This window comes from Scomber scombrus, chromosome 5, assembly GCF_963691925.1.
Source record: "Scomber scombrus chromosome 5, fScoSco1.1, whole genome shotgun sequence".
Classification (NCBI taxonomy): domain Eukaryota; kingdom Metazoa; phylum Chordata; class Actinopteri; order Scombriformes; family Scombridae; genus Scomber; species Scomber scombrus.
Genome location: NC_084974.1, coordinates 33,585,718 through 33,602,282, shown reverse-complemented (window position 1 = coordinate 33,602,282; position 16,565 = coordinate 33,585,718). Strand labels below are relative to the sequence as shown.

The following is a 16,565-nucleotide window of genomic DNA, read 5'->3' as shown; positions in this document are numbered from 1 at the left end:
CATTTTACAAGCTAATACGTTTTATTTCATAATTCTATGTTTTTTGTGTTAATGTTTATTTTCAGACATAAACGAACAATTTCAAATCCAAAAGGAAAAAAGCAAATCAACCAAGAATGAAACAAATAAAAGAAGCAAACAATGACATTCTTCTGTCAGTAACTGAGCCTGAAAAGGAGCAGGATGAAGTTTACACTTATTTAATTCCTGCCTCTAATTCACAACTTACATTTCTGTACCTGTGTTCCTGTGTAGTATATAGAAATATATTATCATTGATATTATTATCACTATCATTACGTCTATATCACCATTATTATCTAGTCCTAGTATTACATCTTTATCATCATCATCATCATCATCATCATCATCATCATCATCATCATCATCATCATCATCATCATCATCACATTGCCACCATTGTCACTTTCATAAATATTATCACCATTAACTCAAAGTAATACAAATAATAGTACACAAATGAGCAAGTCCATTGTCATCCACTCATTTTTGGACACAACCAAATCACATATAATACACATACATATAAATATACATATATAATAATAGCATCTTAATTCCTATACCTACTGAAGATCATTTCTTTGTACCTCTTTATAAAAATCTTAATGTTTGGACATTCCCTCAGTTCCACATTTAGACTGCTGCATAGCCTCACACCACAAACACAAATACAAAAGTTCCTCCTCATCGTTCGCACGCTAACAGTTTAGAAATAAGTCTGACCTCTTAGATTGTAGCCCTCCTCTCTTACACTGAACATGTTTTGGATATTTGCAGGCAGTTGGTTGTTTTTTGCTTCGTACATTGTTTGAGCTATTTGAAATTCCACCAGATCAGCAAACTTCAGTAAATGAGACAGTAAGAATAATGGATTTGAATGATCCCTGTACTCTGCATGATGGATGTTGCAAATTGCTCTTTTCTGAAGAATAAACAATGACTGTACATTAGATTTGTAATTATTGGCCCAAACTTCAGCGCAGTAACTTAAGTATGGTGAGACCAGTGAACAGTACAAAATGTGAAGCGCTTTATAATCCAGGACCTGTTTGGCTTCACTTAATACTGCAATGCTCCTTTTGGGATGTATATGTTTAATGTTTGCCTTCCAACAAAGCTTTTCATCAATTATGACCCCAACAAATCTATTTTCAGTAACCTGTTCAATATTCACACCATCTATCTGTATTTTTACTTGTTTGTTTCTTCTGCAGTGAAACAACATTACTTTAGTTTTATTCAAATTTAGTGACAATTTATTTTTTATCAAACCAGGTTTTTAGTTTGATCATTTCCATGGTTACCATATCTTGTAGTTAATCATCACCCGAACAACAACTATGAGTGTGATCCGCAGAAAGAACAAGCTTCAATACCTTTGATATGTGACATATGTCATAAAACATGTTGGTCCCAATACTGACCCCTGTGGGACCGCAGGTCCAAACATTTAGAGCAACTGTCACCTAACCTCACAAACTGCTGTCTGTTACTTTAATAACTTTGAATCCAAACCAAGACTTCTCCCCTAATCCCATAACGTTCCTATGTATTTAATAAGAGGATAACTCATTTTCTGAGATCCATTTTTAATAATACTGTTCAGAAAGCTCCATATTTCCTTCATATTGCCTGTTTGTTTCTAATAGTGTCCTATAGTACTCCTTCTTTCTTGCCCTCAACATGTTAGTTCACTTATTTTTATACTTCTTATATTTATTTTCTGACTTTTGAGTTTTATATGTTATGAAGTCTCATTTATTAAACCCTTAGTTAGCCATGGACATTCAGCATGTTTTATTTGTTTAGTATATTGTTTTATTGGACAGTTTATATTATATAATGACCTGAACTGTTGAATTTACATTCAGACAAACATCAGACGCAGCTGGAATCAAGTTTCACTTTGAAAAACATTCTCATCTAAAGGTCCACTTACTCTGTATGTCCAAAGCTTTCAGTCACATCTCATGGTCTTCCTCAGTGATGGAGGGTCTCAGTTGTCATGGAGATGGTTTAAGTTTGAATGGTTTCAGTAAAGTAGTTAATAAATCAACAGATGATAAACTGCAGCTGTATTGTGTCTCGTTCTCTCCATCAGATGCCTGTGAACTGGAACTGGATCCAAACACAATGAACACAAACCTCAAACTGTCTGATAACAACAGGAAGGTGACACGTGTGAAGGAGGATCAGTCATATCCTGATCATCCAGACAGATTTGACTACTGGGATCAGCTGCTGTGTAGAAATGTTCTGACTGGTCGATGTTACTGGGAGGTCGAGAGGAGAGGAACCGTTGAAATATCAGTGAGTTACAGAAGAATCAGCAGGAAAGGAGACAGTGATGACTGTTCGTTTGGAAGGAACGATCAGTCCTGGAGTCTGGACTGCTCTGATGGTGGTTACTCTGTCTGGCACAATACGATAAAAACACCCATCTCCTCCTCCTCCTCCTCCTCCTCCTCCTCCTCCTCCTCCTCCTCCTCCTCCTCCTCCTTCTCCTCCTCCTCCTCCTCTGTCTCTAACAGAGTAGCAGTGTATGTGGACTGTCCTGCTGGCACTCTGTCCTTCTACAGAGTCTCCTCTGACTCACTGATCCACCTCCACACCTTCAACACCACATTCACTGATCCTCTGTGTGCTGGGTTTAGAGTCTGGTCTGGTTCCTCAGTGTCTCTGTAGGAGGAGCAGAGAGGAGCAGGGAGGAGCAGAGAGGAGCAGAGAGGAGCAGAGAGGAGTAGAGAGGAGTAGAGAGGAGTAAACAGGAGTACAGAGGAGCAGAGAGGAGCAGTGAGGAGTAAAGAGAAGCAGAGAAGAGCAGTGAGGAGTAAAGAGGAGGAGCAGAGAGGAACAGAGAGGAGCAAAGAGAAGCAGAGAAGAGCAGTGAGGAGTAAAGAGGAGCAGAGAGGAGTAGAGAGGAGCAAAGAGAAGCAGTGAGGAGCAGAGAAGAGCAGTGAGGAGTAAAGAGGAGCAGAGAGGAGCAGAGAGGAGCAGTGAGGAGCAGAGAGGAGTAAAGATGAGTAAAGAGGAGCAGAGGGGAGCAGTGAGGAGCAAAGAGGAGTAAAGAGGAGCAGTGAGGAGTAAAGAGGAGCAGAGAGGAGCAGAGAGGAGCAGAAACTGGTTTATTAATAAATGTTTTTATTTCATATTTTACAGTTTTTACATTTTCAGCAAAATAAATTCAAACTATTTTGAACTTTGTTGTTTTCATGTTTTTATTCAACAAACTCAAAACAAACATTTTAAATATTCTCATTATTTTTCAAACATTACAGAAACATTTCATCATTTTTACAATCAAATATATTTTCATGTTTTTTTAAATAACGCTAAAAGTTAAAAACATTTGTGATATTTTATAAAAAGTTTAAAGTCAACAAAGCGTAAAGAGTCTGATATAAAAGCATAAATATAACTGCACCAAAGATTTAAATAAATAAGACTATCAAAGTAAAGTTTTAAAGTAGAAGAAGACATTTTAAATATATTGACACAAACTTTTATTAAAAATGATTTACTGCTTTGTTCCCTACCATCTAAAATAAAGTATATTTTCATTTCAACTATACAGGGAACAGTGACACAAACATGTATATCACATTTGGGTCAATGACGTGACGCCTACATTTTCAGTCCGACTGCATTTTATTCAGTTTGAAAAAGGTTTAATTTAGTTTAGTTTTTTATCCACGTGTTTGTCAAAAGAGATTTATAATATAATAAAGTATAATATAAAATAAATATAATATAATACTTGGCCCCTCCTCTAAACATCCCATAATCAGGGCTAGATGATTGAAGGTCCTTCCTCTTGCTGCCATGAGCTCTGGACAGAGGTGGCTGATATTGAACTGCTAGAAGTTGTAGTTAGTGAGGGCTAACTGTGGTTGTGTTTAGGTTCCCTGTAGGAGCCTCCTGCTTATAGACTCCTTTCACTACTACGCTGGTAAGAGGCTTAGACCAGAGGCCCGTTGGAGGATCTGAACTTTACTTTGAGTCCTGTAAGTGTTAAAAACAAACAATAATAGCTGAGTGTTTCCCATATTTACTCCTGTTGTCCACTCACTCTTGGCCGGAGAGCAGCGATGAGAAATGACAGCAGACTATAACAGAGACTAACATTAGCCTCTCGTCCTCTGCTCTGTCTCACGTGTGACTGACAGCTCTACACTCCCCCTGCTGGAGCCCTGCAGTAACTACACCACCGCTCCCCCTGCTGGAGCCCTGCAGTAACTACACCACCGCTCCCCCTGCTGGAGCCCTGCAGTAACTACACCACCGCTCCCCCTGCTGGAGCCCTGCAGTAACTACACCACCTCTCCCCCTGCTGGAGCACTGCAGTAACTACACCACCGCTCCCCCTGCTGGAGCCCTGCAGTAACTACACCACCGCTCCCCCTGCTGGAGCCCTGCAGTAACTACACCACCGCTCTCCCCTGCTGGAGCCCTGCAGTAACTACAACAACACTACAGCTGCTGTTAGATTAACATTAGAAACACAGTGAAATAACATGAAATAAATCAAAATTAATTTAGAATCAATGAAGTAAAAAAAAATATCTAAAGTGAAATAACAAAATAAATTAAAATTAATTTAGAATCAATTCACACATTGTGGAGACACAAACTCCGTCTAGTCGCAGCAGCTGATCCAGCTGTGATCAGGTTCACGTGACACTGCGGAGGAAAGGACGAGTCATTTCTCTCAAATCAAAGCTCCTCCTTCCTCAGGTGGTTTCCTCAGGTAGAATACAGGTGAGTGCTTACTTTCACCTGTCTGCAAACACGGAAGAGAAGCAGCGCGAGGAAGAGGTAGGCAGTGTATTAATAACAATATGATGAATATGATGTAAAGTGAGAAATGTATTTAACCCTGTAGAAAGCAGAGACATCTCTCCATATATGCACACTGTAATGAAGCTTTCCAGAGAACTGATTGCAGATATAATGATCAGTCATCACGACATTAAGCAGGCCGCTGGTTTGGCTGCTAGTTATTAGTGATGGCGGATCGATACCTAAATATACATGTTTCCATCCTAATAGTTTATCTTTAAATAATCATTTCATCAGATTATTAAATGTAATATAATGTTCAGAGACCGGCTGTAGTTAGACACACAGGAACAAACTCAGCTGCTGGTTGCAGAAATGTGCGACGGACAGTGATGGAAAGTTCACTTCCTACATGAACTAGTTCAAAGTTCAGTTCACACATTTTAAAATGAACTAGTTCAGTTCATAGTTCATAATTCAACATGTTGAACTAGTTCATAGTTCTTTTGTTTCCAATCTGTTGCTGCGAGCTATTATTTTTCTAAATGATTGCCACAGCTCATATAGAACCACAGACAGCAATTATTTGATCAGTTTTAACAGTGAAACTATGCGTCTGATTTGTAAATAGTTGTCAGTAATCATACGAAGATGCTGTATTAATGGTCTGAGGTAGAGCTGCTCTGCTGCCTTCATGTGTTTTTGCCTCCATGCTTCGCATTGTGATGGCGCATGCGGCGGTGCGACTCTGTGCTGGCTGCTGTTGCCAGATTGGGTTTTATTCCCGCTACATGTTAAGGCTGTTTACGGTGTGTTTTAGCCGGGTTTTCTCTCTTGAACCAAGTTAAACTGTGAGAGAGAGCCGTTCACTAACGCCAGAATGAACGCGTTCACAATAACGTTCATCAGGCAGAAATACAGCGCGTGTGCGTGCGCGTGTGTGTGTGTGAGCTGCAGGGTTGAGTGGAGGTGTGTGGCTAAGTTTATTAGTGCTGTTGAACGTAACCGATGTGAAATTATCAGAAAATAACGTTTTATTGATCTGATTCAGGCTTTCTGACTCTCTTCATTCACTCTCTTGCTCGCTCCACCACAGCTAACACAACAGCATCAGTCCATCCGGTGTTTCTGTTTAACTGGTGACTTTCTCACATTATAAGAAACGTTAAGAGGTGAATGAGTCTTCTGAACACTATTTAATTTTAGTGTAACTTAGATAGTATTTATTTATGAGTATTAATGTGAAAGATGAAGAGAGAACCTTTCCTGTGGTCTCGTGTGACTGACAGCTCTACACTCCCCCTGCTGGAGCCCTGCAGTAACTACACCACTGCTCCCTGTGCTGGAGCCCTGCAGTAACTACACCACCGCTCCCCCTGCTGGAGCCCTGCAGTAACTACAACAACACTACAACTGCTGTTAGATTAACATTAGAAACACAGAAAGAACTCTTCTCACAGTGCTGCAGCTGACTAAACTACATTTAAAACACAAGATATTGCCACAGCTCATATAGAACCACAGACAGCAATTATTTCACTTTCTTTGTCTTTTCTTGTCATTATTTAAAGCGGGCTTGGTGCAGTTCTTGAGCTCTATCTAAATCATCCAGGAGTTATGAGCTCCATATAAATTTGAGATGTCCTTTTTGTGTGTTTCTAGTATAACACTGGTTGCCTGTATTTCAGTGGATACTTGCTTATGATGTGGGATCTTCTGAGAGTGTACTGCTGTTTTCTTTTCTCTATTTTTGGGTTCAAAGCTTTATTAGGAGCCTCCATTCCTGCCTGTGTATTTCAGCTGCAAGTATCAAGTGATTTAGTCAGTGCTGCATGTTTTTAAAGTGTTACTGAGCAGTTAGCTGTTCATGTGTGAACTCTGTCACACTATTACTAATAATAATGTACATTGATATTAATATTACTACTGTACTGCCCATTGTTCCACTATGACAGCACTATGTAAACGTTCACTGACTGCTAATACTATAAAATGAGTTATATGAGTATGAACGTAATATACAGTAGGGGAGACTGGGGAAAATTGAGCCAAAGGGTCATTGAGTCACCCCTTGTTGCTAGGAAACGGTAAAAAACATTGATCATGTGACCAAATATTTAGGAGGAAGGCATCATTTCATGGAGTTTGTGAAGGTAAGAACCACATGGGTAAAGTGGTTAGATCTTTATTTCCAAATAAACATTTTTCACTCTTGAAAGTGAATTTAGTCTATCATAAGTTTCATGAGAATTGTGTTTAGACCAAAATAGATCATTTTAAATTTGTTTTATAATAATCAATTATGGTATCTATGAGCTACAACATGAGGTCATTAACCTAGCATAAAAGTGCACCATGTTAGCTGTGGGGACTAATAAAGTCACAATGGTAGCTCTGGGGTAAGTTGAGCCGCTGGGTTGGGGATAGATGGAACGAGAGGAAGATGGAGGGAGGAGTTTAACGAAGATGGATAGAAGAGAGGATAGATAGAGGAAGAAAGGAAATAAGATGAGAGGATGAGAGTTTCTGTTACTAGTCCATAACTGACCACAGCTGTTAATGTTCTCTTCCCATGCGCACTTTAAGGCATTCTCATGTTTAAATGTTTTTTTACAAAACAGCTGATTAGCAGTAATATGCAATAATAATTTTTAACCACTTTTTTTGGACATGCTATATTATCGAAACAGTTATGTTTATACTCATTCTGATTGAACGGATGCACAACATCCTGAAATATATGCAACTATGATTGCCTTGATGTAGTGATCCTAAATATGAAAAATGGCTCATCTTACCCCAGTCTCCTCTATGTACTCCATATAATATAAAGATTAGACTCATCTTTTGGGTCATTTTCATCACAGCACCCTGCTGGTTGTAATGAATGAGCATGTTGTTGTGTTTGTGTGAAGGTGTTTCTCTGCTATGGATCAGTGTGAGGACAGAGAGGAGGGAGTCCCTCCCGCTAAAAGCTCTCTGTGTGGGGAACATGACAGCCAGACCAAAGCTCAGAGGTGAGATGAGGATCTCTAACTGTCCATCACTGTTCTCCACTCACATCACTCCACCATCATTATTCACACTCACTGTCACATCTGACACTCAACTACTGAATAATAAGTCACAATAACTCAGAATGAACTACTAACTTTGTGAGTTAACAAAGAGCTCAACCACTGATTAGTCAACTAATCAACTAAGATGAGACAGCATCTTTCATCAGATGACATTTTGATGAGCAGGAGAACGTTTCTCATCCACTGTCTTCTTACTGATTTTCATTCAGCTTCTAAAACTTCAGCTGCTGACAGTCTGCTCAAAATTCATCTTTTTAAACTCTTTGATTTATTGTTTGTTTGTATCAGGATGCAGCAGCAGAGAGCAGACTCTCCTGAACCCAGCTGTGTGTCCATGAAGAGTGATCGATCTATGGATCTTCCTATTTGGTTTAAAGATGGACAACCTGCTGATGGAAGGTAAGAATGTAAAAATGAAAAACTAATCAGAGCAGTATTTACAGGAGTTCATTTAGTCATCATGACAGAACATCTATTAGCTGAGTTCAGATTTGAGTCATTAAATGTCCTTAAACGTGATGTTTTCTCCACAGAGTTCAGCAGCAGAGCTCAGAGGTTCCCAGTGATCAGTCTGCACAGCAGCATCAAACACAGCTGGACTCCATATTTATGGTGTGTACATGTACAAACACACCTTTTACTATTAACTCCATCAACCACAGATGAAATACTAAAGTAGCATTCAGGTCCTAACAGTGTCCATGCTGCTCTGTTTAGACCAGCAGGCCTTCAGACTGACACATGAATCACATGTTGTGTTCTACCAGTTTAAATGAAATGTTCACTTTATCTTTCTGTTCCAGCTGCTGGAGGAGAACATCGTCACTTTTGTGAAGAACGAGTTGAAGAGAGTCCAGAGGGGTCTGAGTCCAGATGACCCAGAATGCTTAGAGAGTCAGAATGAGGATGAGGAGGAGTTGGATGGTGAGGAGGAAGAACAGAGGAGGAGCAGCAGAGACGCATTTCTGAAAATCACAGTGAACTTCCTGAGGAGAATGAAGCAGGAGGAGCTGGCTGAGCGTCTGCAGAGCAGTAAGAGGATTTTAACAGATTAAACATGATGGAGAGGAAATGGAGGCAACATGGGAGAGGTTTATATTTCAAACTCTGCTGTAAATATGCTGCACACATCTGCATCAGATCAGAGGCTGTTTGTCCTCCACTGATGAGCTGAATAAAACTGATGGAGGAGGAAAAATACACAGACACACTTATATGTTCAGATTTCTAGACTTTCTGTAGGATCCACTCACTGATTTCATTTGTTGTTTGTTCATTCAGGAACTCGTGCTGCAAAATGTCGACGTAAACTCAAGTCTAACCTGGAGAAGAAGTTCCAGTGTCTGTTTGAGGGGATCGCTAAAGCAGGAAACCCAACCCTTCTGAATCAGATCTACACACCGCTCTACATCACAGAGGGAGGGACTGCAGAGGTCAATGATGAACATGAGATCAGACAGATTGAAACAGCATCCAGGAAACTAGACAGACCCGAAACAACAATCAGACAAGAAGATATCTTTAAAGCCTCACCACGAAGAGATGAACCAATCAGAACAGTGATGACAAAGGGAGTGGCTGGCATTGGGAAAACAGTCTTAACACAGAAGTTCACTCTGGACTGGGCTGAAGACAAAGCCAACCAGGACATACACTTCACATTTCCATTCACTTTCAGAGAGCTGAATGTGCTGAAAGAGAAAAAGTACAGCTTGGTGGAACTTGTTCATCACTTCTTTACTGAAACCAAAGAAGCAGGAATCTGCAGGTTTGAAGAGTTCCAGGTTGTGTTCATCTTTGACGGTCTGGATGAGTGTCGACTTCCTCTGGACTTCCACAACACTGAGATCCTGACTGATGTTACAGAGTCCACCTCAGTGGATGTGCTGCTGACAAACCTCATCAGGGGGAAACTGCTTCCCTCTGCTCGCCTCTGGATAACCACACGACCTGCAGCAGCCAATCAGATCCCTCCTGAGTGTGTCGGCATGGTGACAGAGGTCAGAGGGTTCACTGACCCACAGAAGGAGGAGTACTTCAGGAAGAGATTCAGAGATGAGGAGCAGGCCAGCACCATCATCTCCCACATCAAGACATCACGAAGCCTCCACATCATGTGCCACATCCCAGTCTTCTGCTGGATCACTGCTACAGTTCTGGAGGATGTGTTGAAAAGCAGAGAGAGAGGAGAGCTGCCCAAGTCCCTGACTGAGATGTACATCCACTTCCTGGTGCTTCAGTCCAAACTGAAGAACGTCAAATATGATGGAGGAGCTGAGACAGATCCACACTGGAGTAAGAAGAGCAGGAAGATGATTAAGTCTCTGGGAAAACTGGCTTTTGAGCAGCTGCAGAAAGGCAACCTGATCTTCTATGAATCAGACCTGACAGAGTGTGGCATCGATATCAGAGCAGCCTCAGTGTATTCAGGAGTGTTCACACAGGTCTTTAAAGAGGAGAGAGGGCTGTACCAGGACAAGGTGTTCTGCTTCGTCCATCTGAGCCTTCAGGAGTTTCTGGCTGCTCTTCATGTCCATCTGAAATTCATCAAGTCTGGAATCAATCTGCTGGAAGAAGAACAAACAACTTCCTGGTCTGAAGTGTTCGGAGGCAAATCACCACGTTTCTACCAGAGAGCTGTGGACGAGGCCTTAAACAGCCCAAATGGACACCTGGACTTGTTCCTCCGCTTCCTCCTGGGTCTTTCACTGCAGACCAATCAGACTATCCTACGAGGTCTGCTGACACAGACAGGAAGTAGCTCAAAGACCAATCAGAAAACAGTTGATTACATCAAGAAGAAGATCAGTGAGAATGTGTCTGTAGAGAGAAGCATCAATCTGTTCCACTGTCTGAATGAACTGAATGATCGTTCTCTAGTGGAGGAGATCCAACAGTCCCTGAGATCAGGAAGTCTCTCCACAGATAAACTGTCTCCTGCTCAGTGGTCAGCTCTGGTCTTCATCTTACTGTCATCAGAAAAAGATCTGGACGTGTTCGACCTGAAGAAATACTCTGCTTCAGAGGAGGCTCTTCTGAGGCTGCTGCCAGTGGTCAAAGCCTCCAACAAAGCTCTGTAGGTGCACACAGAACTTTCCAGATTAATGTAGTTTCATCTTTGCTCAATGAAGAAAAGTAATGTTTGCAATTCTTTTGTTCTGCTGATTCTTCTCCAGGTTGAGTGACTGTAACCTCTCAGAGAGAAGCTGTGTAGCTCTGTCCTCAGTTCTCAGCTCCCAGTCCTCTAGTCTGAGAGATCTGGACCTGAGTCACAACAACCTGCAGGATTCAGGAGTGAAGCAGCTTTCAGCTGGACTGGAGAGTCCACACTGTGGACTGGAAACTCTCAGGTCAGTTTTATTACTGTGTATATAAAGTCATATTTTTGGCTTCTCCTCAGTTTGTAGTTTACATGAAGAGTTTATGATAAAAAGATTTAATCTCATCATTTAACTTTTTAAACGTTTGAACACTGAATGAAATTAAGTTAGAATATTATGGAAGACACTAAGTTGCCTAATTAAATGATTGTGATCACACAGTGAACATTGTTGGAATGAAAAATAAGAACTAAGTTAAAACATCAGTAAATTTCTCTGAAATCTTCTTTAGATATTCTGTGGAACAATGTTTAACTTTAACGACATTTCTTCTTCAACATAAATCAGAATGCAGCCTCCAGCAGGAACATGTGCTTTCTCTCCTACTACTAACCTAAAATGTATCTGCATGACACCAACATACAGCAGGGGGCGCTGAGTGTCAGCATAAAGGCCTGAAAGACAAAATCCTGTTTATCTCATTAGATGAACTGTTCTGTGTGTTCAGTCTGTCAGGATGTCTGATCACAGAGGAAGGCTGTGCTTCTCTGGCCTCAGCTCTGCGCTCCAACCCCTCCCATCTGAGAGAGCTGGACCTGAGCTACAATCATCCAGGAGACTCAGGAGAGAAGCTTCTGTCTGCTGGACTGGAGGATCCACACTGGAGACTGGACACTCTCAGGTATGGACAGACAGGTGGACACTGTCAGGTATGGACAGACAGGTGGACACTCCCAGGTATGGACAGACAGGTGGACACTCTCAGGTATGGACAAACAGGTGGACACTCTCAGGTATGGACAGACAGGTGGACACTCTCAGGTATGGACAGACAGGTGGACACTCTCAGGTATGGACAGATGGACACTCTCAGGTATGGACAGACAGTTGGACACTCTCAGGTATGGACAGACAGGTGGACACTCTCAGGTATGGACAGACAGGTGGACACTCTCAGGTATGGACAGATGGACAGACACTCTGACTAACTGAGGGACTATGGTTCATGTTTAATGGTGGATATGAGTGAAGGTGTATGAAGCTGATTGTGTCTTTGTCTCTTCCTCCAGGATGGACCATGGTGGACCGCAGAGAATGAACTGTGAGTGTGTTTTCAGTTTGATTCATGAGAACTTTGAGAAAAACTGGATGAAATATGTAAAAGAAGTGAAAAAAGTTCAAAATGATGGAAAATGTGTTTTGTCAGAAATGGGCGTGGCCTAAACTGACATTTATCTTGAACCAATGAATCCATGAAACAGAAATTTCCTTCTGTTCCTTCACAGTTCAGGAGTTAAAAGAGAAATGTTTTATAAATGTCCACATGGTGGCGCTACCTGCTCCAAAATGTCCCTCATGTCTCTCGTGCAGATAAAGTTCATTCATTCATACTGACTTCAGCTGTTTGGAGCATTTGGACAAAAATGTGTTTGTAACAGACGACAGTTTGAGATGAAAATAATCAGTGGCGGCTGGTGAACATTTTTTTTGGGGGGGGCAGTTTGTTGGGGAGGGGGTCCTAGAGTTAGTGTCAAACAAACCGTAGCACCACTTCATCAAATTTAAAAAAGAAGGAAAGGAAAGACAATCTAAAAACAACACAACACACTGTAATGGTGCCTAAACACAGCCGGTAGTACTACTTGAACATAACTTCTCAATGACTCTCTGGTTAAAGTCAGTCACCAGTCTCTTTACCATTGACAGCATGGCCAGTGCCTCTCCTGGGTCATGATGGTGTTTCTGAGAAAAGTTTGAATTCTTTTCATGGTTGAGAAGCACTTCTCAGCTTCCGCTGTGGTCATGGGTGATGAGGATCTTTAGGAAAGTGACAGTCTCTGAGAAGACTTCTTTCTTCCTTCAAGGTGTTGCTCAGTGCATCCTCAGGAAATGTTCAAACCTGTCCCCCAGCAGCAAGGTGGCACTAACTAGGTAGTTTATAAAGGAGAAGTGTTCCCTGGTGTGTCCCAGTATGGTATCTCTGACCCACAGAGACAGGAATAAAACATAATCAGACATGACAAAATGTCCATTTCACTCACATCACCTAAAGTTACCAACAGTTAAAGTAAAGTTACCAATAAGTCAATGTGCTTAAAAAGAGACACCACCATATATATTTTAGTTATTGTGTCATCAACTAGGTGCACTTTTAGCCTTGTGAACTTGAATTAAAAAGGTTATTAAAAAACTCACCTAACACAGTCTCATAAGTTTAAATAGTTTGTCTAGTTTTAAGATCTGTAAGAGGACAAACTTAGATTACAAGACAAATTGTTAATTTTGTACATTTTTCTGACCTACGTTGAACAAATGTCATTTCCACCACATCTCAATATACAACTGTTATTTAATTATAAATAACTTTACCGCTCTAGAATCTTCTGAGACCTTTTTATTACTATTTTACCAGTTTTTCTATAATGTGCAATAATCATACATCTGTCCAATCACAGTAGATTAAAAACATAAAACAACAATTTGCTGCCAATAAAAGTGGGCGTGTCCTGGAAAACTGAAGTAAGCCAATAAGAGAGCAGCCTCAGGTCACGTGCTTGTGAAGGGTTTACATTGACTCTCATTGGAATCAATTTATAATGAATGCTGACAGGTGCTGAGAGACTAACAGCTGCATTTTACAAGCTAATATGTTTTTTGTGTTAATGTTTATTTTCAGACATAAACGAACAATTTCAAATCCAAAAGGAAAAAAGCAAATCAACCAAGAATGAAACAAATAAAAGAAGCAAACAATGACATTCTTCTGTCAGTAACTGAGCCTGAAAAGGAGCAGGATGAAGTTTACACTTATTTAATTCCTGCCTCTAATTCACAACTTACATTTCTGTACCTGTGTTCCTGTGTAGTATATAGAAATATATTATCATTGATATTATTATCACTATCATTACGTCTATATCACCATTATTATCTAGTCCTAGTATTACATCTTTATCATCATCATCATCATCATCATCATCATCATCATCATCATCATCATCATCATCATCATCATCATCACATTGCCACCATTGTCACTTTCATAAATATTATCACCATTAACTCAAAGTAATACAAATAATAGTACACAAATGAGCAAGTCCATTGTCATCCACTCATTTTTGGACACAACCAAATCACATATAATACACATACATATAAATATACATATATAATAATAGCATCTTAATTCCTATACCTACTGAAGATCATTTCTTTGTACCTCTTTATAAAAATCTTAATGTTTGGACATTCCCTCAGTTCCACATTTAGACTGCTGCATAGCCTCACACCACAAACACAAATACAAAAGTTCCTCCTCATCGTTCGCACGCTAACAGTTTAGAAATAAGTCTGACCTCTTAGATTGTAGCCCTCCTCTCTTACACTGAACATGTTTTGGATATTTGCAGGCAGTTGGTTGTTTTTTGCTTCGTACATTGTTTGAGCTATTTGAAATTCCACCAGATCAGCAAACTTCAGTAAATGAGACAGTAAGAATAATGGATTTGAATGATCCCTGTACTCTGCATGATGGATGTTGCAAATTGCTCTTTTCTGAAGAATAAACAATGACTGTACATTAGATTTGTAATTATTGGCCCAAACTTCAGCGCAGTAACTTAAGTATGGTGAGACCAGTGAACAGTACAAAATGTGAAGCGCTTTATAATCCAGGACCTGTTTGGCTTCACTTAATACTGCAATGCTCCTTTTGGGATGTATATGTTTAATGTTTGCCTTCCAACAAAGCTTTTCATCAATTATGACCCCAACAAATCTATTTTCAGTAACCTGTTCAATATTCACACCATCTATCTGTATTTTTACTTGTTTGTTTCTTCTGCAGTGAAACAACATTACTTTAGTTTTATTCAAATTTAGTGACAATTTATTTTTATCAAACCAGGTTTTTAGTTTGATCATTTCCATGGTTACCATATCTTGTAGTTAATCATCACCCGAACAAAAACTATGAGTGTGATCCGCAGAAAGAACAAGCTTCAATACCTTTGATATGTGACATATGTCATAAAACATGTTGGTCCCAATACTGACCCCTGTGGGACCGCAGGTCCAAACATTTAGAGCAACTGTCACCTAACCTCACAAACTGCTGTCTGTTACTTTAATAACTTTGAATCCAAACCAAGACTTCTCCCCTAATCCCATAACGTTCCTATGTATTTAATAAGAGGATAACTCATTTTCTGAGATCCATTTTTAATAATACTGTTCAGAAAGCTCCATATTTCCTTCATATTGCCTGTTTGTTTCTAATAGTGTCCTATAGTACTCCTTCTTTCTTGCCCTCAACATGTTAGTTCACTTATTTTTATACTTCTTATATTTATTTTCTGACTTTTGAGTTTTATATGTTATGAAGTCTCATTTATTAAACCCTTAGTTAGCCATGGACATTCAGCATGTTTTATTTGTTTAGTATATTGTTTTATTGGACAGTTTATATTATATAATGACCTGAACTGTTGAATTTACATTCAGACAAACATCAGACGCAGCTGGAATCAAGTTTCACTTTGAAAAACATTCTCATCTAAAGGTCCACTTACTCTGTATGTCCAAAGCTTTCAGTCACATCTCATGGTCTTCCTCAGTGATGGAGGGTCTCAGTTGTCATGGAGATGGTTTAAGTTTGAATGGTTTCAGTAAAGTAGTTAATAAATCAACAGATGATAAACTGCAGCTGTATTGTGTCTCGTTCTCTCCATCAGATGCCTGTGAACTGGAACTGGATCCAAACACAATGAACACAAACCTCAAACTGTCTGATAACAACAGGAAGGTGACACATGTGGAGGAGGATCAGTCATATCCTGATCATCCAGACAGATTTGACTCCTGTTATCAGCTGCTGTGTAGAAATGTTCTGACTGGTCGCTGCTACTGGGAGGTCGAGTGGAGAGGAAGAGTTTATATATCAGTGAGTTACAGAAGAATCAGAAGGAAAGGAGACAGTGAAGACTGTTGGTTTGGAATGAATGATCAGTCCTGGTGTGTGAGATGCTCTGATGGTGGTTACTCTGTCTATCACAATAAGATAAAAACATCCATCTCCTCCTCCTCCTCCTCCTCCTCCTCCTCCTCCTCCTCCTCCTCTGTCTCTAACAGCAGCAGTGTATGTGGACTGTCCTGCTGGCACTCTGTCCTTCTACAGAGTCTCCTCTGACTCACTGATCCACCTCCACACCTTCAACACCACATTCACTCAACCTCTGTATGCTGGGTTTGGAGTCTGGTCTGGTTCCTCAGTGTCTCTGTAGGAGGAGCAGAGAGGAGCAGTGAGGAACAGAGAGGAGCAGAGAGGAGTAAAGAGGAGCAGAGAGGAGGAGCAGAGAGG

General features: G+C 40.3%; 2 protein-coding genes across 2 annotated transcripts; both read left to right on the top strand.

Moving 5' to 3' along the window:
- The first annotated feature begins 509 nt into the window (after positions 1-509).
- On the top strand, positions 510-2,802 carry LOC133980045 (stonustoxin subunit beta-like). Its single transcript, XM_062418611.1, has one exon. It carries the CDS (start codon positions 1,969-1,971, stop codon positions 2,707-2,709), a length of 741 nt encoding a protein of 246 aa, XP_062274595.1. The 5' UTR covers positions 510-1,968; the 3' UTR covers positions 2,710-2,802.
- Positions 2,803-11,066: 8,264 nt separating this feature from the next.
- LOC133981091 (NACHT, LRR and PYD domains-containing protein 5-like) lies at positions 11,067-16,488 on the top strand (the record flags this gene model as incomplete). The annotated part of the gene is made up of 4 exons (XM_062419977.1): positions 11,067-11,233; positions 11,712-11,871; positions 15,702-16,279; positions 16,311-16,488. Coding segments are annotated over 4 exons (1,083 nt in total), but the record flags the coding sequence as incomplete, so codon positions are not given.
- Positions 16,489-16,565: the final 77 nt, after the last annotated feature.